Source organism: Leptopilina boulardi, unplaced genomic scaffold (assembly GCF_019393585.1).
Source record: "Leptopilina boulardi isolate dan_hultmark-lab unplaced genomic scaffold, ZJU_Lbou_2.1 LbouV2_214, whole genome shotgun sequence".
NCBI classification, from domain to species: Eukaryota; Metazoa; Arthropoda; class Insecta; order Hymenoptera; family Figitidae; genus Leptopilina; species Leptopilina boulardi.
In genome coordinates this window covers 2605576-2633390 of record NW_026137768.1, presented here as the reverse complement: position 1 = coordinate 2633390, position 27815 = coordinate 2605576, and the positions used below count along the sequence as shown (strand labels likewise).

The 27815-nt window shown below is 32.6% G+C and overlaps 1 protein-coding gene across 4 annotated transcripts in view; it reads left to right on the top strand.

Moving 5' to 3' along the window:
* LOC127279035 (zinc finger protein 160-like) overlaps positions 1-27815 on the top strand; it is a 252806-nt gene that overhangs the window by 212046 nt on the left and 12945 nt on the right. For all 4 annotated transcript variants that reach the window (XM_051301126.1, XM_051301129.1, XM_051301127.1 and 1 more), the window contains exon 8: positions 25308-25499. In XM_051301126.1, coding sequence (XP_051157083.1) covers positions 25308-25499 — 192 coding nt within the window. The remainder of the gene's footprint in view (positions 1-25307; positions 25500-27815) is intronic.

Here is a 27815-nt window from a genome sequence, read left to right as displayed (position 1 = left end):
TGAAAATTTCACCCTCAACCCTTATTTTTCACCCCCTTAGGATGTTTCAAAATGGAAACTAAGCTTGGAAATGGAATCAGAGGAACAAAAAACCTTCTAGAACTAGTTTTTAAGTAATTTTGTTGATAATTGGCTTCTACCAGAATTGTCACGAAAACTGGAAAATGCTCCACCAGTTAACCGGTTAACAGTGAAAAATATCTATATAATAAAAATGATAATGTTGTCTAAGGAAATTAATACAATTTAATTACATTTGTCCGTTAATGAAAAATGTCTGACAAGAGTCAGTTTTGCAACATTTGAAAATGAAAATAAAACTATTAACCACCGTAGTGTCAAAGAAACCACACTCTAAAACACAATTTCTGCTCTGAAACCAACTCATAACGCATGCACTGTTAGCGAGTGTACATATATAAATAAACGAACAAGCATTTGGAGAAAAGTGCAAGACAATAAACGCTTTGGTGTCACGAACTAGCCGCGAAGCTCGTGTAGTAGTAAAAGTGTCCTCGCTGCATAACTGTAAAATAAAGGACCGTGCCAAGGAAACAACGAGACCAAAAAGAGAAAAATTTAGAGGTTTAAAAAAGATCTTATATATATGGGTCATTCTCACAAAAAGGACAAATGACACGTTCATGACATTATTTTTAATAAATAATTATAATAATTGAAAATGTTGCGGGCCTTATTATAGAAGTCAACAGAATTTAATAAGATTTTATAAAAAAAAATTGACAATTTTAAATAATTGAATATAATCATGTTTATATAGTGTAAAAACTCCCCTCCGTTACCGTTCGCGAAGTAAGTTTTATTTAAAGAAGAATTATTGCATTCATACTGCAATAGGAAAACATCTTTTGTCTAGTAACATCTACTAATTACATTATTTATAATTGATTTATAAAGTGTAAAACAGAATATTTGTAAAATATTTTTTCCTAGAATTAAATAAGTTTTGTTCGCAAAGTAAACTCCCCTCCGTGACCAATTACAAATATAATGAGTAAATGAAAAAAAAAATGATAATTGAGAAATGAAGAATTCAAAAGTGTTTACAGTGACGATGTTGTTTTGGTCAGTACACAACATCATGAAAGAAATGAAAACAATAAGTGTCAGAAAGATTTTCAGTTTCGCAATGTTCGTCGACACAAAAAAACTCCCCTCCGTGGCCACTTTAAATTTAGTTTTTTGATAAATAAATAATAAATATTATTAATAATTTTTAGAATATTCTTTTAAATATCGCGAAAACTATTATTACTTTTTTTTATAAAATTTATTATTTTTATATTAGAATCAATAAATTTTGGCTACGCCTAAAGGAAGAAAACTCCCCTCCGTGATCGCTAGTCACATCCATCGATTATAAAGCCTCATGCAAAAAAATGCACCTTTTTCGTACCTCGAATTTTGAAACTTTCTTTATGCCAAATGGTAACATATGATGACCCAATAATCCCTGCAAAATTTCAAGATGAGCATATGCCCCCTTTCGGAATTACAGGGGGTCAAAGGGGGCCATGTCAAAAAAAAAGAACATGTAATATTATCGAATAATAATGTTAAAAAAATCAAACGAAATCGTTCCTTCAAGATTTTCGTCTGCTGATTACGAATTTGAAGTCCGTTTTCAAAAATTCAAAATGGCGGAACCTATATGGTGGACAACAATTTAAAAAATCGATCCGATTGACCTGAAAATGGTTACTCGGAGGTTTTTGGGGTCGCTGATTACGAATCTGAGGTCCGTTTTTCAAAATTCAAAATGGCGGATCCAATATGGCGGACTACAATTTCAAAAATCGATCCGATTGACCTGAAAATGGTTACTCGGAGGTTTTTGGGGTCGCTGATTGCGAATCTGAGGTCCGTTTTTCAAAATTCAAAATGGCGGATCCAATATGGCGGACTACAATTTCAAAAATCAATCCAATTTACTTGAAAATGGTTACTTGGGTTACCTTCAGATTTGTGTTCACCGTTATTGAAACCCCCTAATTAACGATATTGAAGCCAATTAAATAGATTTAAAAGATAATTGTCCGACATTTTGAATTTTTTAAAACTGATTCCAGATTCGTAATCAGCGACCCCAAAAACCCCTGAGTAACTATTTTCAAGTAAATTGGATGGATGTTTAAATCTGTCGTCCGCCATTTTGAATTTTTAAAAACGGACCTTAAATTCGTAATCAGCGACCCCGAAAACCCCCGAATAACCATTTTCAAGTAAATTGGACTGATTTTTGAAATTGTCGTCCGCCATATTGGATCTGTCATTTTGAATTTTGAAAAACTAACACCGGATTCGTGTTTAGCGACCCCAAAAACCCTCGAGTAACAAGATTTAAACGGATTCGATCATTGTATCGGTGACAAAATATTAAACAATTATTTTATATTAAACAATTATTTTTTAAACAATAATGTTCATAAAGATCGTAACAACGTATTTTAGAGACTTATTTAGGTCCTTCTCTTCACATAGCAATAGTCATAACAGTGGTTTTGAACTTTTTTTTTTTTTTTTTTCTTAATTCAGCATTTGTCCTTTTCGAGAGATTCACCCATATATATACTTTTACGCAGTAAGGAAAATGGACATTCAAAGGTAGATACTCAAATTAAATATTTAGGATTGCTATTGCTAACACTTTCTTATTATGTTTTTGGATATAATTATCCTGAAAAAAATAGTCGTCTTTGGAATTATGTTCAGAGGTATGTTTGTTTTAAATGGTAAAGAGCTCATAAAATTCATTGTCAATAAAAATCTCAATCTTTTAAATCATTTTTTAAAATGCTATTGGATATTAATCCTGTAGACGGACATAAACAATGGACAAAGAAGCCAACAAAAATATCAAGAGATGCTAACGCAAGTAAATTAATAGACAACATCGTTCGCTTCAGTGAAAGTTTCTTCAGTCCGTAATTAACAAAAGTTATAATAATATTATATTTATTTTTTAACAAATAAATATATATAGATTTCTTTATATTAATAAAATTTGATTAAATTCAATATATAGGTAATAAAAATAAGTTTATATTTATTTACTATTTTTAATTTTAATAAATTTACCATATTTATTTACTATTTTCCATAGCAAGCGTTACCTGATAGTAAACGTTACCTCTTAGCAGGCCACGAAACCCTGCAATGGAGGCACCATGCTCCTGCTTCTCTCATATTTTTATTCTTTTCATTAGCTTTGATATTTGGTATTAGATCATCACCAAAAATACAGAAACTAGTTTTTTCTTACAATGAAATAGACAAAGCTCCTTTGTTTACATTTACACCAAGTATCATGCATCAAAACAAATAAGTCTACGTAAAACGTATCAATAAAGACTATTAAAAACACAAGTTTCTTTTAAAAAATACTACACTACTGACATTTAATACTGTAATTACACTGGAATAATTATTTTGTTATAATATTTTATGCAAGTAGGTAATAATTATATAAAACATAAATATTAAAAGAATATGAAAAATGTCAGTGTTCACATTGCCAACCTTCGCGCCAAGTCGACGCGTCAAACGTGGTAATCAACGAGCGGTGCACGCTTTCTTAAAAATTGCATAGCTCTTTTATTTGTTAACCAATTAATTTGCAAATTTCCAAAAAACTTCCTTGCATCTAAAGGAACAAATGTCTCGCGTGAAATTTTCTCAACTTTGAAGTTCCCTGGAGACTTTTTGTCACCAAAGCTGAGAAAGTGAGGTTACGTACAGGTCTCGATTTGCAATTAAAAATTACTAAATAATAAATTATTTTTAACTTTTTCGTTATATTGTCGGCTTCCTTATTCATAAACGCGTTTACATACCAAATTGCAAGATAATCCGTTAATATTTGTCCAAGTTATCGCGATTTATGTTTTAAAAGTTTATTAAATTTGATACAAATAATTTTTCAGTTTTTCGCTTTTATTTTTTATAATATTTGAGTTGCAGAAAAACTTCAGAGGAAAAAAAGTTGCATCTTTTTACTCTCTATAATGTAGCATATTTAAAAAATTAAAATTTTAAGTTACCATTTTTTTTTTACTTTTCGACCGTCTTGACTGGTATAAGAGCTTCTAGCCGAGCGCAGATCGAGTTATACGATCCAGCCACTCAATTGTGAATGATGTTGATATGGAAGGTTTAGATGAAATACTAAAAATTACATTATTACTGTGGATGTATAATTTTGGTACTATGTTTGAATATCGATTTTTCAGAAAAGCTTTTGCTAAACTAGTTTAAATCTTAATGTACAGCAAAATTAAAAAAAAATGTGCAGAAAAAAGGGAGAGAGTGAGAGAAGGTAAAACAAAAAAGCATAATAGAAAAGCGGAAGTTGAAGAAATTCAGTATGAAGAGTAAAATAGAAGAGATGCTCGCGTTCGGCTAAAAGGGAAACAGAAGCGCACGCGCTCCCTGACAAAAGTTCGTATTAACATCTCAGCCCGTGGGTCATTTTAGTATTTAACGGGTCTGCATTATAGCTCCAGCAAGTACCTTCTGTTGTGTGTACTATAGCCTCGTATGTACGACACTAGCTACATACACATTTCTCTATGTTGTGCCGTTTGGTCGACATAAGTATTAAAGCATTGCACGGTTGTAGTGGGTGCTATAAAGCAAATGTTAACACCTTCGCTCTCTTCTCGGTCCTCTCTTCGTCGCACGTTTATTTCTCTCACTCTCTCGTTTTCGTTCTCGTTTCTGAGCGAGACCAACCCTCTCTCTGTACTGAAAACAGAATCTATTCAACGCCCAGCATCCAACCTATTCCCATACCAATAGAAGCCTCGAACGAGGGAATGAATTTTGCTTCTCGAATGACTCCGAGCTTTTCATTTAATGTCATGGTTTCGAGCCGTTTCGGGGGATTTTGTTAGGCCGTCAGAGTTCAGAAGTCTTTTTATTGACACTACTCTAGCACACCGTAAGAATCTTTAATATCAGAATTGAATGACCTTTGGTATCAGAATTCTTCTGTTACGATCGTACGTGCCTTTCTATATTCAATTTTTTATATTGTCTCTTATCTCTCCAAGTGTTGATCGAACAGTAAGTTGAGACCTAGCTGCGATTCTTAAGAAATAAATCGTTAATTTGAAGAAATATTTGAATAAATTTAGACGACTAGCAACAAAATAGTGTCATAATGCATAAAATTTCGATGCTTTGATATAATTTACTTGTTATCTTGACTCACTAAAGACTGGGCTCAAATTTCACTGTGTTACAAAAAAATATGACTCCAAAATTTCTTATCGGACCTAGTAGAGTTTGTAGATTATAAAAACTGAAAAGAATGATGTATATTTAATTGCTTATACACCCCCAAAATTTAATTTTAGAGACAAAAAACCATTTTTGTGAAAAAATCCTTGTAACTTCCTTATTTTTCGCCCGATTTCAATTTTTTTTTTAATTTTTAAGCTGAAAAACAGATCTTTGCAACTGTATGAAGGATTTTTGTTGTATCTTCTTAATTGATGACGATAAACACCAAATACTTTCAAAAATTTCGATTTTTTATTGACTTTTCAACTTTTTGATCAATTTGTAACTGTTATTTGATGAGATATACCTTTTTTCTTTTTACACATCGAAAGTGTAGTCAATTCTGCTTCAAATGACCCCTAATCGGTTTGAATTCGTTAAAATTTGTCTAAGTTAGTAGACTTCTAATTTTATAGTCACATTAGGTTTCATGCGTGATTTATAGTTTTTTTTAATTTTCATAAAAATTAATAGATGATTAGTGTATACTAAAAATTAAAGAGTACAAAGCATTCGTCAAGAATCCTCTCTTACTTTTGGCAATATCTCCTCCTTTCCTATTCTTGTGGAAAACTCCACTTCTTCTTAGAAAAATTCCTTTGTTCTTCTCTAGTAGATAATCACATTTTTGTAAACAATTTGAATTCAGGTATCTGAGTCTGTAAAATGGACAATAATTCTTTCCCTTTTTAAAGGTCAGAAGTGGATAAATAAATATAATTAAATATAATTGTAAATATATTTGGTACGCTCCACGAGAAAAGGGACCTAACATGCTTTTGACTTAAGGCTCGCTTTTACCGTGACATGACACAGTGAATGAACCTTAAGTCAAAATCACATTAGGTCCCTTTTCTCATGGAGCTTGTAGACACTATAACTTTACTGAAAAAATTTAAAGAATGATGCTCCCTGTGGGCAAAAAACCATGTTCGTTCTTAAAACGTTTTAAGGACGTTCTTAGAACGTTTCATGTCAGCCAAATAATGTTCTGGAACATTTTAAGAACATGGATGTTCAAATAATGTTCCAGAACATTATTTGGTAGACATGAAATGTTCTAAAAACGTTCTTAAAACGTTTTTAGAACGAACATGGTTTTTTGCCCACAGGGCTGTCTTCATGAGAGAGAGAGCAACGCTCTCTGTCGAGGGTTAACTGTTGCTCGAATAAGGGCGAGCTGCTGCTCTTTGGCGAGTAGCTGTTGTCCTTTTTTTAAGGGCACTTGTCAAAATCAGTCAAAGTACAGCAGTTGCTCGCTAAAAGGAGTAGCAGTTCGCTTTTTTGAGGGTAGCAGCTCTCTTTGTGGCGGAGTAAGCTGCCCTCTGGCGTAAAAGACAACAACTCTCTCTCTACAAACACAGCAGTGTTCCTTTAATATTGTTTCAGTGTTATTATACTTTCCCTTGAAAATCTGTCTTTTGTGGTGTTAAAAATTATATTAATAAAAACTTATACATAAAAATTATTTATTTAGAATATAAATTTCATTATATTACTTACAATAATAGCTGTAAATAAGCTTTGAATTAAATTTACATTCAACAAAATACCACAGAAAAAATTCCTGAAAACTAAATTTATTATCTACCCTATCTGAGAAAAAAGGTTTGAGCTGACAACCAAATATTTCATTCAATATATGTGCAACTAAAATTTTTTGGTTGACTCAACTAAACTTTAGTTGACAACAACCAAAGTTTGTTTCAGACGACTAAATAAGAAAATGAAAAAGAATTTGGTAGTCTCAACCAACCTTTGGTTGATGTCAACTAAAGTTTAGTTGTGTCAACCAAAAAATTTTAGTTGCACATATATTAAATGAAATATTTGGTTGTCAGCTCAAACCTTTTTTCTCAGTGTAATTTAATATTTCATTATCTATTTTTATTATACATTATATGTACATAGATAAAAGAAAAAATATTTTCTAACCTACAAAGTTTTGTAATGTATGCTTAAAATGCATGAATTTACAAATATTTTCGAATTATAAAATTGCTACTTATCGACGATTATTATCAATTTTGTCACTTTTCGATTTTAATCTCACTTATGCCTTCACTTTTTGAACTTCGCCGATATTTATTTAGGTAGATCGCTTTGTTTACTTTTCGTCGCAAATACTCGTGTCACACGAAATGTCCCGATGTTGTCAAGTACTGCTGGAGTCATAAAGTGACCATTAAAATTTAGAAAATAGTAGCTTCACAACTCCAGCAGTTTTGAGTGGCAGTGACGTTAAGTCCAACGCGAAATAGATTCGCGAACGAGATGCATGAGATAAAAAAGGATTCAAATATATCTCTGTCCTTTTCTGACTCATGTTTCACCTTTTGCGAACAACTTTTCGTGAAGCAGGTCTGCTTATGCCTTTACGCGAAATTCTCCCCTTCCATCGTTCGTTTTATCCCCGTGCTTAAGGTTGTTCTATTGCTTGACTGAACTAGTCAAAACAATAACCATTTTTTCTCTGATTTGTCTCACTTTGTAAATTAGAACATCAGGAAACGCTGTAAGTTACGTTATGTAAGTTGTCATCAGCTGTATTGTTGCGTAATGTATTCGAAAAATTACTTTATTACTTCAAGTATTATATGTTTGTGATATTTTTCAAGTTAATAATAAAAATTTTATTAACTAATAGAATTTCTGTTTTTGATTTAAATATTTTACTCTATTCCCAGAAACAAAACTATGATACGCGAAATGCGGTGTTGCCAGACGTTACAAGTTGTCCTCTCTGTATAACAGAAAGAGAAAAAAAATTTATAAACTAAATAATTCCAACTCTCACAGTTACTTAATGTCTTTTTTTAAATACACAATCGATTCATTACATATATATCTTTAACTATAAAAACTTTGATCAATAACTCTTTGTTTAATAATTTGTAGTTCGAAAATATATGAGACAAAGTAATGAATTCCCATAAGAATCAATGTTAAACAGTGAAAAAATAAATCGAACATAACTTTTCTCTCAAGAACTTACTCTCAAAAATTTAACTACAAAATTTTAGAAGTTTTATCAAAATATGCTTGTTTAATCGATTATCAATAAAATATCCTTAAAGGAATTAACAATAGGTAAATGATTAAAATAACTTAAACGTAAAATTTTTTCTTCTAACAATTTTTTTGCACCGATATTTTTATCTATATACCAGTTTATTAACAGGGTTCTCTTCAAACTATAAGAGAAATTGTTAAAAAGTAGTCACATTTACTCGGAATTTTTGTGGGTGTAGATAAAAGATATGTACACGCCATGCCGTGGTCCATATATGTAAACATCTCGGGGAACGCATGAACCGCGAGATGGAGCACACAAGAGAATATAGGGAGGAGAATGAGATTGTTGGAAGGAGAGAAAGAGAGAATCAGTAAATGAACATGGGAGAAGAGAGAGAGCAAGATACTTAGGTGAAATGTACGGTCAGTAGCTCGCGCGTATGTAACATACTATCTTGAATATGCGCATACATCTCGACCAGAACCAGGCCGCATATTCTCAGAACTGGTGAACGCGATCGGTGCGCGGGAGCTGCTCGTCTCGTAATTATCTTCTTTCTTTCTTTCCGGCCCTCTCAACTGGACCATTACACCCACCGTCACCAATACACATATATATATCGACTTCTTGCTTTACCGAATACGAAATCGCGTACCACCTTATCCACCTTCGCCTTGTTCGCTAACGAGCGGGTTTACTCTCATTCGTGTCAAGAATTCACATCTCAAAAATAACTTTTGTTAATAAAATCAATCTCTCTCCCCCTTTGTTTTTCTCTTTCTCTAACAATTAATTTTTTAATTTTGCAGATTTACATAAAACTGACATAATACAATCAGCATAAAAATTCTAATTTTAATTTATAGATTTAAAGATATATGAGAAATTCCCTTCCAGGTGTACATTTTGATGAGAAGTAAAATTCGATCAATGGTAGGTAAAAACATAAAAAACAAATTTATGTTATTTTGTCAAGTTATGACGTTTCGATGTATAAACAAATTCCTAAAAAAAATTTACCATCCCAGGTGGAAAATTTCCCGGTAGTGACTGTACAGGTAGCGGTACCGGTAGTTACTACCGGGAACTTTTCCACCTGGGATTTAACAATTCTGACTTTGCTACGTTGTCAAATCTATTGTAAAACTCGGTAAAGATCAAATCGAGAAGTGTCGAGAAACAAATGTTATTTACAAATTTAATTGTAAGAGTTGTCCTGCGAATTATATTGGCCAGACAAAACGCTCATTGAACACAGGTATCAATAAACAAAAAAATAATAAAAACTATAAATCAGTGGTTCATGCACATCAACTAAATTTCGACCATGACTTCGATTGGAAGAATACTTGATCGTGAAACAAATTATAAAAAACGCTCTATTTCCGAAATGATTCATATTTTAAGTGACGATTCTACAATTAATAAAAAGGATGATAATTGTTTTCTTAATAAAGCGTATTTCCTTCTTATTAGAAGATTGAATTCATAACAGAATCGTGAAGGTTTCTTTCTTTATATACTATTTACCTATGAGTTCATTGACTCTTCTTTTTTTACACGTGTGGTATTCCTCCAAAACAAATTTTAATTCAGTTTTAACTTGATGCTCGTATCAATCAAATGACGAAAAATGTCTCGTGTTTATTTTATGTAATAATTTTATTTAGTTTTTAACGATAATTTTTAACATTGACTAGTTTCAATGTAATATTATTTTAAATATTCAGGTATTATTATTAATTTATATGTTCAATTGTGTGTATTTATTAATTTGGTGTTTTTGTTAAATAAATTAGCCTGAAGAAAATGGTAATCCAAACCATCGATACAAAATAACATAAATTTGTTCCTTTATGTTTTTATCTTCCATTGATCGAATTTTACTTCTCATCAAAATATTGATAGATTTATTAGAAAAGTATATTAACAAATTTAATGTGGGTAATTATTTAGCGCAACTTAAATGGTATATTGATGCACTGAAGAACGTTTAAAAAAAATTTCTCGATTAATGATCGGAAAGTTTGGAGTTGTCAGTGGATGCAAACAGTGATCATCTACCTTATACACTGAGAAACCTACTGAACCGGTTATCATAAAATATACCGCAGACATTTTAGTTCATGTGTTAATAAATATTCAACTGGTTGTGTCAACCATCGGGAGAAACATTTCCAAGCCTTTTCAAATTAACTTGCTTTAGAGCTGCAGGTTTTCTGCAGTAGCAGAGAGATGGCAAGGAATACTGGTCTGTGGTTTTGTAGGACTATACTATCAGAAAATACGAGTATAGTTATCTATACCGCTACTAGTTTTGCCATACTACTAGAAGATGAAGCACAAATTTAGAAATCTTCCATCAAATTCGTAATTTAATTTTTTTTATTTTTAAAATTTTTTCATAATAACAATTTATTAGGATTAAATTAATTAATATATCACAAAATATCAATTAAAATATTAATTAAAACCTGTATTTTTGTTTACAAAGCAGAATACTATTAGCTAAGGGTAGAGGGAAAAAAGAGAAATAGGATATTTAAAAATACACAAATACAAATATTTATTGAATATACATTAAATTGTAATTTACTAAAAATATTGAACTAGTTTTAGATTCTTTTTATAACGCTTCCAAAATTTTATAGAAATTAAAATTCTTCAATACATTTATCTATATTGACAAATTAAAAACTGCTCTTAGAAGCTTCCGAAACTTTAAAAATTAATTTTGCTGCATCACATATATTTAAGATTGCTTAAGCTTCTTCAAAAATTGTGGTTCTGTTTTGTAGTCAGAAGAAGCTGGTAAATTAATTTTCGGAGAATTTTCAAAGTTTTTGGAGCGTTATAAAATTAAAATTATTGATGATCCAAACGTACGTAACTTGATATAAAATGCAATGACTGATTTCTCTTCACAACACAGTTAATAACATTGTCAATAGCAATAAGTTTACGAAACACTGATTTTTTAAATAAAATCAGGTACAATTTTGGTCATCAAGATTTTTAAATCTCTAAATAAACGCATGAATAAAATGCCACTACCCGATTTCGTCAAAATTTTTGCAAAATCCAAATCGAGGTGTGCTTCCTTTAGACTTTATTTTTAAATTCAGTTTAATTAAAAGTTAGATTTGATTTGTTAAATTCTAAATAAGATAATGAGAGTGATTCTTGGTGAACAGTCCTTGTAACTATAGATAAAAACATTCCACTGATAAAATTTAAAAACAAAGAAAAAAATTTAGAGAAATAAAAATGTTTGTAATTATTTTAAATGGCTCTTACCTTATTTGTTTAGACAAAATTCTGACGAATCTGCATTTCAGATCTAACTTGGGGTATAAGGCAGTTGAGTAACAATCCCAAATAATGCTGAACTTATATGATTTTTGTCTGTTGGGTCCCTGATTAACAACCAAGGGTCCGGAGTTCGAATTGTCGCATTGATTTATTTATTTCTCGCCAAAAGTAGATTATTATACCGCGCTTGGTAACAGAGTTAATTAGTTTTCACAGAATGTGTCTCATCTAAACACCTACATTTAAAAATTAGTGTTATTTTCTTTTGTTAAAAATGACCACAGAAACAGAGTGATTAGAAAATTAGTTTAGATGCTGATTAATCCTAAGTTTATATGCCCAGGAATTAAGTTGATTTGCCTATGTGTACCAATAAAATTATGTTCAAAATCCATATTTAAAAACTTTTAAATACTACCAATACAGTAAAACGCAGTATGTCAAATTTGAAGGGACCAGAATCTGATATAGGCGAGAATTCGATATATCAGGGTCAAAAACTTAGATCAAAGGGATTAAAATTCGATATAATCGGGAATCCGATTTATACGGTTTCGATTTTTATATTCTTTGATACTTGAAATACTCCCATTAGAACTATATCTAAACACTCAAAGGAGACAAAATTAAAAACGCTTCCACTGAAAATTGTAGCAAATATTTATGCAGTAAATGAACTGCAAGTTAGCGATAATTCGGAAGTTAAATATCGCTAAAAGAACTGGACATTTTGTTTAGAAGGACGACGGTATAGAGTATATGGAGATTCAGCTCAGGGGATAGAGGAGAATGAGAAGGTGGAGTTGTAGGTAGTAGGAGGCGTGCAGGGCAGTACACGATCCATCGAAGAATGGGTAGAGAGAGGAGAGAGCGGGTTCGGGGGTGGCAGTGGAGAAGGGCGGTTAGGATGGTTAGCGACCGCCGGCTATATCTTCACGTCCCCGACCGCAGGCCTGTTTTATTTTATGAATCGCAATATTTCACGCGACAACTGTACTCCGCGGGGCGGTCACCACTAAACTGTCTGCATACGGGGCATATATGCTTACCGCCATAGCGAGCCGTACCAATACCACAATGGTTGTTGCCGCTGACTACCATCCACCCTGATGGTGTACACGAACGCCGGTACCAAGTCCGAGGGACACCTCACCAACACTTTTTGGCCTTAATACTATCGCAAAGCAGCAGCGGCAGCGTCGCATTGTTCGCTGAACTCCCTCCAGATTCACAACATGCATACCATCAGAGAGATGGCACTTAAGCATCCTCTAGGGTGTCTATACACGGGCTGACCAGACAAGTCGTGCCAACGCCTAGATAAATAACCGAGGCGGTTTGCGGCTTGTTATGCTCAGGGAAATAAACTCCACAGGACTTCTGCTCTTGAACCTTTTGTTAACTTCTATATGCGTAATTCAAATTTGTTTTGACTTTCTTCCGCTTTTCAGATTCATATATAAATTTTCTTGCTTTTTGAGAGTTGTACAAAAATTTATATTTATAGAACGTTTTGTGTCTAGTTCTGATGTCGAGGCGACAGAATCCTAAACTCATCTGTAGCTAATATAGATTAGCTGATTGTGCTAGCGATTTAGCTGACACAGCAAGATATTTGCTACATTTGATGAAAAGTATATTAGTAAGTAACTATGGATTATTATTCAAAAATGTTAAATGAAGAACTAATGCAGACTTCTCTAAACTAGTCGTAAACTAGATTTTGATTTATATAATTCTCCACCGAGTGATGAATTGATTTTTTAAAATGCTTCAAAATATTTTGTTCCGATTTTAAAGGAAACAAAGAATAAAACCACCGAGACATTAAAATTAAAGTTACATTTAAATAAAAACTTACCGTCAATTAAAAGTTAACTGCCGTAAGATCTTTTTCCTGACCATAATTCGCAATATGTGAACATTTCGCCCCAAGAAGAAAGCTATTTTCTTTTACAGAAAACCATTCAAGAATCGTTCGTCCTACACATTTGATGGCCCGGATATCTATCTAACGAGACCGGCGCCTGGAGGACGTTACTGAAACGGGATCGTCGTGAATAGCATCTCCTTTTCCACGGACGAAATTAGCGAGTGACATGTTTATTGTAAATGAATCCTAGCACGAGCGCCGAGTGGAAAAGGAGAAGGAGTCACAGTAGGTGGCAGAGGGGGACAGATGGAACAGAGAGGAGAAAAGCAGGAGACTGGGAAGGCAAAGGCAACTTAGAGGTGGTCGTGTTCATGTTTCGGGTGTGAGAAGGTGTGAGTGGGTAGTTTTGCGCAGAGGCTCGAGCCCTCCGATTTATGCGCCCGTTACCGAGCCCTCTGGCGCAATTAAGCTCGCGTTATAATATTGTTGTTTATTCTGAACCTCGCCTACGAAGCGTTAACCACCCCCGTTTACCCTCCCTTTTCACCCCCTAATCTTACTGACGCGGCAACTACCCCTTCTCATTCTCCTACTCCCTTTTCCGTATTCCTGACACTTCATCCACTAACACCATCTCCCAACGCAACTCGCTGGCAATACTTGGCACCGAACGGCAGATGAAATTTTGTTTGCTGGTAGTGGTCGCTTATTCTTCTTCCTTGCACATGCTTCTCGTCCATGTTTGATTGGACTCTGTTAATTAGTTCCTAAAAGATATGAAGCGCAACAAAAGGTATAAAAGCATTTTAAACATTGCAAAAAGTTTACACTCGCATTTAAAGAGGAAAACGAGAAAATACCGAGAGTGCAATTGTAATAAATTTACTTGTTTAAATCATCCGATTTGTACAAAATTGAGTTTAACTCGTTTTTGACATTATCTCTACTACTACTACTATTTCATTAAAATATATTTCCCTTACCGAAGTAATTACTGGATAAATTACAAATCCAAAGTCAGTTTTCGAAAATTCAAAATGGCGAATCCAATATGGCGGACGATAAAATTAAAAATTATTAAATTCATCTGAAACTTGTTACTCGAGGGTTTAGGGGGTATCTGATTACGAATCTGAAGTTAGTTTTTCATAATTCAAAAAAGGGGATCTAATACGGAGAACAATTTATAAATTTTTGACCGCCATATTGGATATATTTTGAATTTTCGAAAACTGCCTTCACATTCGTAATCAGCGACCATAAAAAAACCAGAGTCACAAATTTGAGGTTAAGGTGTATCTCCGGCTCCAGTGGTGCTCAGTTTCTTGCGACTCACTTCACTGTCGTGTTTTCTCTCTCTTTCTCAAGCCCAGTAATATACTGACTCTCTTGAAAAATCTATATCTAACTTAAGTTTTCTACTTCAAAACGTTCCCTCATAACAAAAGGATATCCCTAGGATATCCATAGGATATCCATATCAATGGTCGATATCCTAGAATGGTCCCCAGGATATCTTGGGATATCCAAACCGCTGGTCTGTGGGACATCAACAGGACATCCATAGGATATCCACAGGATATACCTAAGACATCCACAAAATATCTATTGGATATTATATCGCAGGATATCCATGGGATATCCTCAGGATGTCCGTGGGATATTCTTAGGATATTCACGGGATATTTAATATCTCAAAACATATATTTTTAAAGGTTAAAATTGTTAAGCTAATATAATGAATAATAATATAATAAAAACAAAAATCTTATGAGCTTCCAATTTATTTTAAATGAAGATTTGAAACGCATTTTTCAAAGTTTTTAAATAAACTCATGCACTTAATGTATAATTAATATTAATAGTTATTCGTTATTTGCGGGGAAGAATTTATATTGTTTAAAGCCAATTTATTTTCTGACAATATTAAGCATATGAATAAAGGAATGAATCACGAATGAGAAAAAAATTAGTTAATTATTTTTCAAATTAAACAACTTTCTCGAAAAACAAGTTGCATTTTATTTTATTTATATAAAATTTAATTCACAGAATATTCTCACTCGTAGTCTCATAATGACTTTAAAAACAGTATCCTGAGAATATCTTCTTGACATCCAGAAGATATACTGAGAATATCCTGAAAATATCTGTGGGATATCTATGGGATATCTGGAAGACATTTATGAAAGTCTATAGAGATATCCAGAAGATATCCAAACCGCCGATTTTTTGGATATCCTTAAGAGATCCTTTTGATATCCATAAGACATCCCTTGGATATCTGCTGGATATTATCAGTATATCCCAAGATATCTTATGTTATTAGGGTTGTAATTAAGAAATTAGCATGGATACCCCTACTAAAACTTTTTTTATATTATTCTATTAATTCCATTCTACAATACAATCTATCCATAACTTTTTAAATAATTCAATAAAATGTATGAGTTTTGCATGTTCGGATTAGGAATCCTATGTTAACTGGTGCAACTTTGAACCACAAAAAACCCTAAAAACACGCTTATTTCCATTGAAATTAATATTGTATGAAAAGTTTTTGCCACAAAGTAATAATGCCTGTATTTTTAGAGTTTATTTATTTATAAAATATATTTTCTTAACAATAGAAATAACCTATATCGCAGCACGTTTTTAAATAATATTCTGTTACTTGTGTCACCAAAGATGAAAAGCACACTAATCTGAAAGTAATAAACCTAATTATTGAGAACCTGAGATGTTTATATGAGTAGAAATGAATGGAAAAATGAATATTAATAAATAATGAAGCAGTTATTTAATGATTGAGAATCTTATCTAATCTGTTGTACTCTTATATAGAAATGAAAAGTCGAAGCCAATTAGTCTCGCATTAGAGGTCCGGCGACGAACTTGGCTGATGGTGTCGGTGGGTGAATATATATATGCAGTGGATAAAAAAAGGAAAGGAATGAGCATAACTATATGACAGACTTGCTATGAGAGAGAGAGCGGGAGAATGCGAAGGAACGAAGAGAAGAGATATAAAGAGATTGCAGGTGCAACCTGCATCGGAATGGACGGATGTATACAGACGAACCAAGGTGGGATTGAGTTATGACAGCGGTTGCTCCAGGGGGCCGGCTCTGAGCCTGGCGAAGCGGATATTCTTCTTATTCTTTATTTCTTCTCTCTTTGGCCTGGGCCGATGGGACGTCGGCCATGCATCACCTTCTGCTCAGTTTGGCCGGCCTCTTCGGCATCGTTCTACTACCACCACCATCAACGCCATCGCCATCATCGACATTGCACGATTCGACGATCCCACTTCGACTTTGGATCGACGATTCCACCCACCGACACGATATATTTGCCAGCTCAGGTTTAACATTTAGTGCTCGGCTATGTCCCTTCCTTCCTCCCCCGAAAGATAAATAATTCAGACGAGCCCCTTTGTTAATTGCTCTCAGCCAGGTTGACACCCTGAGTAGACCTTGACCTTCCATCGTCTGTCGAGATACTTTCTCAAGGCAAAAGTATTCTCATATACTTTTTATACCTCTTAACAATAACATATGACACGGGGATGAAACGTAATGTAAAAGTGAAGGCAGAGCACAATACACAAGTCATTGAGTAACTACGAAAATAATCGTACACTTGACTTTAGCAGTTTCGAGTGTCAAATGAAGCGGGAAATTTAAATTTCGTTTTATAAGTAAAACTGACAAATGAATTTATAATCTATCTTAGATTAATATTTCATTATCTATTTTTATTAAAAATTATATATAAAAATTATTTACTTATAATATAAATTTCATTACATTACTTATAATAATAGTTGCAAATAAGCTTTGAATTTAATTTCCATTCGCCAAAATACCACAGAAAGTATAGGTGAATATTGACACAACATTGACTGAACATTGCACGTGAACATTTATAGTGTAATATTCCCTCAAAGTTTCGTGTAAATATTCTTTTCATGTGGACATTTAAACATCGACATAAACTTGTATGAACCTTGTCACTGAAGTTTCCTAAGCTCGCCGTGTGAGGTTCTGTCAAGTTTCACGGAATTTTGAGTGCTGTGTGGGTCGTGCCACCCGAAATGTCCCGATGTTGTCAAGTACTGCTGGAGTCATAAAGCGACTATTAAAATTTAGAAAATAGTAGCTTCACAACTCTAGCAGTTTTGAGAGGCAGTGACGTCATGCGAAATTTTCCCCTTCCATCGTTCGTTTCATCCCCGCGTGATATATGACTTAAATTCAAATCAATCACGTGTAATTGCGGAATATTTCTTCTTGCACTTATCTCCTAATCTCTCATCATCTTGAAGATTTAGGATTCCATTTTTATATTATATCATGCAAGGAAAATTCTCGCATATTGCTACAAGCTTCACAGATAGTCATCATATGCAATTAAGGACAGGTGTCTATTCTCGAGAAGTAGGTCGGATTGTCCCAAATAGGTAACATCGCAGCAGATCGATAGGTATTATATATATATATATATCTTTCCTACCTGGATTTATGAACCTTTAATCAGATTTGATAACCCCACGAATAAGTGATGTTTTATAAAACAGAAATTTATAATCAATGCTCGCCTCACTATTCATTAATATTGATGATGAAAAAAAATATAATTTTTTTTTCAAATGTAGAAATAGAATTTTTTTCCGTCTTTTAAAAACCCATAAATTTTGCAAAGTGACAATTTTTCTCAAAGTAGATCAAAATGTAAAAACTGTTAGCAATTTTAAATAATTTCAATGAATAAATTTTGATTTTTGTTTTAACTTATTTGAGGAAATAATAAAGTAGAGATTTAAATTATTAAGTAATTTAATAGTCATCAGTCTTATTTCTCATTTTATAAGTCCACATATTATTATTATTATTTTTAATATTATGATGATTATTATTAGTTTATTTAAATTCGTAAACGTTTTTACATCTCACGTATGTCATTCTTTTAACATATATGACCTTGAATTTTGAGGTTATGTTTGCCTTTACACATATGTTTTTGAAACATGAACTTGAACTATGTTTCTGTCATTTAATCTTGAACTTTGAGGTTATGTTCGAATTTAACCGTTGTTTTTGACATATGACCTCGATTTTTTAGGTTTTGTTTGTCTTTAACCTATGTTTTTTTTATTGCATATTGAAAAATACAATTATTAACAAGTCACTAGTGCGTTATGTGTTTCAATCATTGTCAAAATTACTGTCAGATAAAGCAATAACGGATTTAAAAAATTTTAAACGAAACTTCAATATTACTTTCTATTAATAAAAATGAAATATTAGATTTAATTTCCCTTCGTTTCATCGGAATGTGAATTTTAAAACTATTTTACATAAATCAAATATTACATCTATATTCTGAATTAATGAAGATTTAGTGACAAAAAAAAGTAAAATGATAACGAACTAGTTTCTTCAGTTTAAAAAGAGCTTTTCCATCTATAAAATTTGAAAAGTGGATAAAGGTCTGCTATTCTGATAAGCATCTAACCTCAGGGAAGCCATACGTTTCTACCTGCAGAACCATAGATCTTATCAGTTTCATCTGCACTCATAGATAACAGTGAACATATAAGATCTTATATATATATAGGGTTCTTAATATCAAGGACTTATAAAAGATGGTTTCTTAATCAATCCAAGAATCTGGAAACTGGTATCAATTTAAAATTGAGAATGAAAGAAGAGAAACCGACAGAAGGTCAAGAGTGAAGAATTATGGCAATGGAACATGAAGACTCGATCGGCATAGAGCGACAAGTCCAAGAATCGAGCGATCGACGGATCGAGCGAAGTAACCGTACGATCATAAATAGCTCAGCGCGTTCAGCCAATTAAAACAAATCATTTTAATGCGCAACCTTTTTAATTAATGCCCGTGCTGGTTCTCCCATCAGCTCTCCTTTCCCCCGATCCCGTCCCTCTCACGCTGAAGGTTCTAAGGTACACGACCGCCTTACTCGTTTCACCATTCCCATCTGTGAGAGAACGGACTATCGAGACTGTATTAACTCTAAATTATACTATATATGTTTGTATATATTACAACCCTATTGGGTCGAGCACTTTTGACTGTGCCTGTCGTTCATTCTCCATCTGTCCTTCTGTTATCCATACTGAATGTATATAAATACAATCACTGACAAGCCACGGTTATACTTAGCTACTTGATTTTAATTACATGAATTGTCAATTAAATTTACGAGTTTTTTCATTGATTAGCCTGCAAGCTTTGAAATTTATATTTATTGACCCAGAGTCGGGGTGGCCCAGAGAGATCAGGGGGATGAGAGAATGAGAGGAGGGACGCGAGGGGAAAAAGACGTGAGGAGAGAGAGAGAGAGGAGATAAAAGAGAATTTGTTCTTTTTGGATGGAATCTGGTCTCCAGAAAAACATCGCTGGCAATTTGAGGCTGGATCTTTTAAAAGATTTGAATGGCTTGTAATTTAAGAGCATTTGGGTATTTCAGAGTGCTTCGCTCCTATGGTGATTGGAAAGGTTTTGCCATTTTTTTGACAATGTTCTATATCTAATATTTTAGAACACTTCCATTAAATTTAAAAGAATTCAATTTTTAAAATTTATTTTTATTCTTCTCTAAATATTAATGCATATAGCAGATATGAACATTAATTCTTTCTAAATTTAATTATAAAGTTTATTGATTTATTTTTTTGAAGTGTATTACATTTCTAAATAATTCATTAATATATCGTGGCCTCTTAGTCCTTAGTGAAATCTGACATAACAATTAAACGAACATAATTTCAAAATTTGTGTGAATTTTTACTATAAATATAGCCACAAGTTCCCAGGATTGCCGCTGGGCTTGAGGCAGTCCGAGAAACATGACCTTAAATTCCCTTAACCAAGAAACAAACCTAACCTCAAATTTAGGTCAAATTTTGGCGGGAAATTATCCCCTATAACAAATAAAGGAACATAACCTCAAAATTTATATGAATTTTGACTGTGAATATAGTCGGATTTTATAAAAGCGCGCTCTTTTCGACTAATAAGAAAGTTGTCGTAGCGCAAGCGCAGTTGCGTTTAAGTATAGGGTCAATGGCAACTCGGAGCGCAGTCATAAATATTTATTTCATGTCTTATTAGAAAACATTTAATGAAATGACTAAGTCTGATAACGAAATATATTAAATACAATAATTATTAATAAAAGTTTAAAAAAGTGTAATTAAATAAAACGAACCTTTGCGGTTTATTATTTTAATTCATAATCTGATTTATTAATTTTATTAATGCAAATGATGAAGAAAAGATAAAATATTATTATGAAATTATAGAAACATGAGTATTTTCCAAATTATTTCGTTGTTTCTTCAGGTCAATCTATATATATTATATGTGATGTGTATCAAATATTCCAGACAGTTTGATTGAATTACTTCCATTTAAGAGATAATAGATTATTTATTTATATCTTTTGAAATGATGAACTCATTTCGAAAATAATGAAGTACTAGTAATAATTTTAATAAACGAAATAATATTATAAATTCTAAATAATAACAATCCTCTATTTTTATTTAGAAACGTGTCAGAAAAGATAATATATAATGAAGATTGGCAATTTTGTGCATTATTTAATTTAACTATTTCAAGTGTATAATATCAGAATTGATTTGCCCTGGTTTCTTTTTAGATATATTTTGCACAAAGGCCACTTCACATATTGCAAATCCAATGAATCGAGAGTAAATATTAAGTTTTTTTCTTCATTTTTTTTTAATGTCAGGTTTTGTTAATGGAGCCGACGTATATAGGAAATTGACGACCTGATACTTCGAAGGAACGGGTTTCTCTCTCTTTCGAAAATGTCAGAAATCACCGATCCTCCTGATGAGGTGCGGTTATTGATGAAAATCATAAAGAACCGTAGATATTAGACTTTAAAATAGCGGCTAAGCACGCGTATTTCACTGGATGACGGTTCCTTAGGTAAATCACTAAGATTGACCGCATCCGGATAGTTGCCCAATCGACCAACTTTAACGGCCTCTTGTCACGCCCGTGACATTCCAAAAATGCGAACGTCTCATCTTGCCACTCCCTTTATCTTTACTCGTCTCTTTCTACTATTTTCGTCAAAAAAAAAACTTGGTCGTAAATTAACCTTTTGTTGTGTAACTCTAAAGTCCATTTAAATTATTATATCGATTACCTGCCTGTGACAGAATAATCTTGTCAATAAATATTGATGTCCCTCTTTTTGAGATACTAGAAAATTATACATCTTTCTAACATTTGAATTGAGCTGTATACAAATCAACTTTGTATAAAAAAATAATTGCAATAGTTTTTCCAAATTGTTGCAATAATTTCTTCATTATTTTGTTAGGGTTAATGACATTACAAATTGTGTATGAGTAAAGAAAGTGAGTATAACTCGAATATCTTTTTTGATAGATCTTTCAATATTCATAATGTTACACGTTTTAAAATTAGAGAAGTAACAATGTCATGATAATTAATTAGGAAATTAATTATAATTTATTGATTTCTTCTCTTTGGTCATGACAACCAAAACAAGTATAAAAGAAATATTCATATTTATTGTATTTTTATTTGTTACTTATTAAATTTCTTTAACCTTAATTTGTTGATAATTAAGAATTAATAAATTGAATAAGTCTGTAGGTTTAATTTTATATTTATTAACATACGAACTGTTCATTTCAGAAATTTGATAAAAAATTGACCTCGAAATTGACTTTATTCTTCGATTACAATTTCATTGAGTTAAATCATGAATTTAAAATAGTGTTCTATTACATTTTAACTCTTTAATTATTTTACCAAAAGTAGATTTCGATTAATTAAGAATAAAAAATCGACATAAGAAAATCTAAGGTTTATTTAAACATATCCCTGGGGGTTAATTACGTAACTTTTTCCGGATTCTACTTTTCACATTCCACATTCCGGATTGCATTTTCCACATTCTGGATTTCACATTCCCAATCCCACATTCCGGATTTCATATTCCGGATTCCACTTTCCACATTCCGTATATCTAATTCCGTATTCCAAATCCCACATTCCAGATTCCACTTTCCGTATTCCGCATTCTGGATCTCATATTCCAGATTCCACATTCCGTATACCTGATTCTGGATCTTATATTCCGGATCCAACATTCCGAATACCACATTCCACTTTCCGTATTCCGGATCTCATATTCCGTATTCCACTTTTCACGTTCCGTATACCTGATTCCGGATCCCTTATTTCGGATTCCACTTTCCCCATTCCGGACTCCAAATTCCGTATTCCACTTTTCACGTTCCGTATACCTGATTCCGGATCCCTTATTTCGGATTCCACTTTCCCCATTCCGTACTCCAAATTCCGGATTCCACTTTCCACATTCCAGATCTCACATTCCGGATCCCATATATTCCTGATTCCATATTTCGGAGTTCAGATTTCGAATTATTATAAATTTACACTCTATTGTGTATTTTAAAAAAATTTAAGTAAATATTGGTCTATGGCTCAATGAAACTATTAAATCATTTCTTCTTAAAAAAAAAATTATCCCTTAAAACTTGAAGTGACTTTTGTGACACCTACTTGTGTCGGCTGTAGCGCTTTATTAGGAAATGAGTAATAAATAAACAATACTCGCATTGGGGTACAAATCGCTCAGGAGCCGGAATGTGGAATCCAGAATGTCGGATCCGAAATGTGGAACATTGAAAGTGGAATCCGGAATGTAGAATCCTAGAAAAGTTACGTAATTGACCCCCTGGTCAATATAAATAAATAAAAATAAATAAATAGTCTGGTTTATTGTCATGTTTTTGTCATCATAAATTTGTCGCATTTATGTAACCAGTAAATCCGGAATTAATCAGGTCTAATCCACAGTCAGTTTGATCAGGCGTAACTAGTGAATACAGCAGATTCTATATTTACTGATTATACAAGCCGAATTAATTTCGGATTCGACAGTAGTAATTTTGCACTTATTATTATTTTATTTTGTCCTAGAAAACCATTAGGACAATAATTTAAGTACAATACTCAATTCATAATATATACACAAATGATAATATATAAATTTATAAATTAATTTTTATCTAAAGTTGAATAACAATGATAAAGATAAAAATATAACAATCTTTGTTGATTATAACAGCATAAAAGATACAACGAAAAACCAAAAACAGACTCTACTACTCTCAAGAAAACCAAAGTCTTATGATCCGATTAATTTCGGATTAGACCAGATTAATTCCGGACTTATTAGTCATACAAATAATACTAATTTCGGACTTAACCGGACGAATTCCGAAAAATAGAAATCCAACTCTAAAGCGGACTGTTTCGGATTAATTCCACATTCAGAAATATTAACCAAAGTAGTGACTATTGATTAGAAGGCATAACATATATATCTTTTACGCCGACAGTAAACTGTTAATCTGGATTGTTGAGTACTGTTTGCGAATAGTTTACATACAAATTCTCGATTATTTTTGACTCATTTTGTATTGCTTTTTGATCTAACTAAAATAAAATTGTTACAATTGAGGATTTATTTCATGTCAATTTCGAATTATTCCGTACTGACCTCAATTATATCTTTTCATCCAGACTTATTGCTGACTAATGCGGATCATTTTCAGATTTCCTACAATTTCTGGATTAATCCGAAATGATCTGTCTTATTTAATCTGAAATCGGTCCAAAATTTTAATCAGGAATATTAAATACAATAGCTTATTACGGTGGCATGATCATAGTTTATAACATCAGTTTTAGGTAAATCTAGTATTAAGTAGAATTGTTATACGGTGACGTGACAATAAATAGTGGAAATCTGCCGAAAAATGTCAGAATCAGAGTATGCCAAGAAGAAAGTCTTAATATGTATATACCCAAGTTCCAACAAGTGATTCAATCGAAATTGATGGGTCTAAAAAATGTCACCTATCGACATTCTTGGATGAAGAAGATTGTCGAAGCTGTTTTGTCGGTATTTTAAAGATTTAGAGCTTCAGGATAAGAGGACTTTTGCCGGGGATCAGAGCTACCTACAATGTTACATGCAGGCATTATAAGTAAATATCGTGCGAGGGCGGGTATCCTGACAATGTGAATCTCTGCGTTACACTTGCGCGACCAATTGCGAACCAGCTTCCTTGAGGACGGCCCCAGTCTTGCCGCGATATCCCTCTTCTCTTCCTTTCTCTTGCAAACTATGGGGCTCTCTTGCTCTTCACATATGTACCTGTAACTCTCTCGCCTTTCCAATGCCTGCCTATCGCGATCCCCAAGAATTTCTTGCCAATGCCACCAGGAGAACAATTCAAAGTCATCGATCTTGCCAGCAGCTTCTCGCGTAGGAAAGGCTCCGGATAGCAGATCGTAATGCACAAACAGATTTAGGACTTGGGATACCTTTCAGCCAAGAATTTCTCCCCCTTTTTCTTTCCTTTATGGTCTTTCTTGGGAAACAGGGATAATTAACAATTGTTTGATATGCGCAAACGATACGCTCTGAAAAGTTATAAATTAATTTCTTTTCTTTAGTGTGCAGAATTCGAGAATTTTTTTTCTCCAATATTCTAATCAGATTTTATAAAGTCGACTATAGTAAGAAAATAATTTTTTCTGCTATAAACAATAATTTTAATTTGTCAATGAAAAACTAGTTAGTAAATATTAATAAATGAATTAGTAGTTTTGAATTTGTAATTTCTAATAATTATTACTGAAAAATGTCTTTTTCTTTATTTTGTTAACAGGCATGCACTCCGACAGCATATGATGAGGCATAATGGAAAACAATACAAATGCGGATTACCGGGCTGCATTACTTCGCTACGTACAGAAGCTGAATTGAAAAATCATCAACTGCGAGTTCACGGAAGTCCAGAACAAATATATCAATGCAGTTACTGCAGTTATACCGCTAAATTGCGCTGGCAACTCGCAAGGTATGTTGGTTTTTTAAATTATTGAAAATACAACAATAAACTTTTTAAGTTATCCAGAATACAGTTTCTTTGAATTAAAGCGTACATTGAAATTATTTTACAAAAAAAGTTTATATAAAAAAAGCGATTTTAACGAATAGCAAATTATTCCCATTGAAAATTAATCGTAAAATAATTATTAAAAATTAATGTTGATTAGAAGACATAATTAAATATAAAAACAATAAATTTTACACTTACTTTTAAATTTAACTTACACCCTTTTTTATTGTTATCTAAACATTTAATTCTTATAATAAATCATTTCAAATGAGAGCGTCTTTTTCTACCAATCAGAGAGTTGTAATAGCGCAAGCTATTATAAATTCAGTCGACATTTTGTATATCCATTCTATAGTGTTTCAATTAAGACATGAGGAGATCATTCCCAATTTTTATTTTTAAATTGTAGAGTTTAAAATTATGAAAGTAGAGATAACTTTCAATAAATAATATAGGAAGACTAATTGTATAAGTTAGTAATAAAAATGTCTCAATTCATTTTTTGAAGGGCAGCTATTAATAATTAAAAAATTTCTTTTTGAATTAAGCATGTAAAAATATTAAGAGTCATCGTTATAGAAAAAAGTGTTAAGATAGACGAACTCATTCACAATTTCTCAAGTAAAGCATTTATCGTATATATGATAAAATCGATATTCATTTATCGAGATCCCCAACCGAGACGAGGTATTCCTGTGCCATTTATCGTATCAATATGTTCACATGATCAATGCCTTCGAGGAAGCTGATAATTAATTGCGAGGACACCAATACAAGCTGTGCACTTACACGCATTCACATATGAAAACAATATTGTGTTTGCTTGTCGTCAATTTTAATCCATAACTTCACACGTGACATTGTAATATATACGATAACATCCTAGGGTAGACTGAAAGGAAAGTTAAATAAATAATACGTTTCTAATTTCTACTTTACTAAATTTTTGTAATTATCATGATTAGTCTACATATTTTAAAGAATGTGATATAGTTAAACAATCAATATTCAAGGAGTCAATTACATTATTCCACAATTCGTATTCCACATTTCGTATTACACATTTCGTATTTCACATTCCGTATCTCACATACCGGATCCCACTTTTCACATTTCGGATTCCACATTCCACTTTTCAAATTCCGGATTCCACTTTTCCCATTCTGTATTTCGAATTTCACATTCCGGATTGAATTTTAAAAATTCCGTATTTCAGATTCCACATTCCGAAGTCTTCTTCAAAAATTCCGGATTTTACATTTCACACTCGTATTTCACTTTAAAAATTCCGGATTCGACATCGCACATTCTGAAAGTGGAATCCGGAATACGAAATGTGGAGTATGTATCCGGAATTTTTAAAGTGGAATCCGGATTGTAAAAAGTGGGACCCGGAATGTAGAAATCGGAATATGGAATATGAAAAGTGGGATACGGAATTTGCAATAAGGAATGTAAAAAGTAGATTGCGGAATGTAGGATCCGGAATTTTGAAAGTGGAATCCGAAATGTGGATTCCGGAATGTGAAAAGTGGGATCCGGAAAAAGTTACGTAACTGACCCCCAGTACCGCGTGCAGAAATTGTTACTTTTCATCCCGTTTGCTAGCCTCTTCCACTTTCACCATTCACTTACACTTTTAACATTCACTTTCACCATGTTGTAAAGGATTACTTTGTTTTAATTGCGTTTAGTGATTTGGTGTTTCATTTCTCACTTCCAATAATCGAAAAAATCTCAATTTCTAATATAAAAATAATGGATGGAAAAAATATTTAATATTAATTTTTAAAAAAAATTATATATTTGATGATAATTCAACATGGAAATACAATAACTTTTTGTGAATAAAAAAAATAACATTGACGACATTTGTGTTTCTTGAAGATGTAACAGAAAATTGTGCCCTTCGAATGAGGGCTAATTCATTGGTATATCCTCTTTATTATGTTTATTGACTATTTAAAGAGTCATGGTACTTTCAATGCTGTTGTTTTGTGACTGTAGTAAACTAAGGTGACATTGCCCGTATGGCCCAATAAAAACGCCCACGCTTGCACGCGGATGTAAGTAAAAGTTAAGTGGCGTGTCGGAACGCTTTTTCACTTGCGTTCTTTTTATCGCGTGTGTGGCATTCATCCCAAAAGGATTTCCGTTTATTGACACAGTCGTAAATATGCGACGTTTCTACATTGTAGAAAAATCACACTCAAATTTCTGTGACAGAAAATTGATTACATAATGATTGAAAAACTAAAATTGAATTACAACACG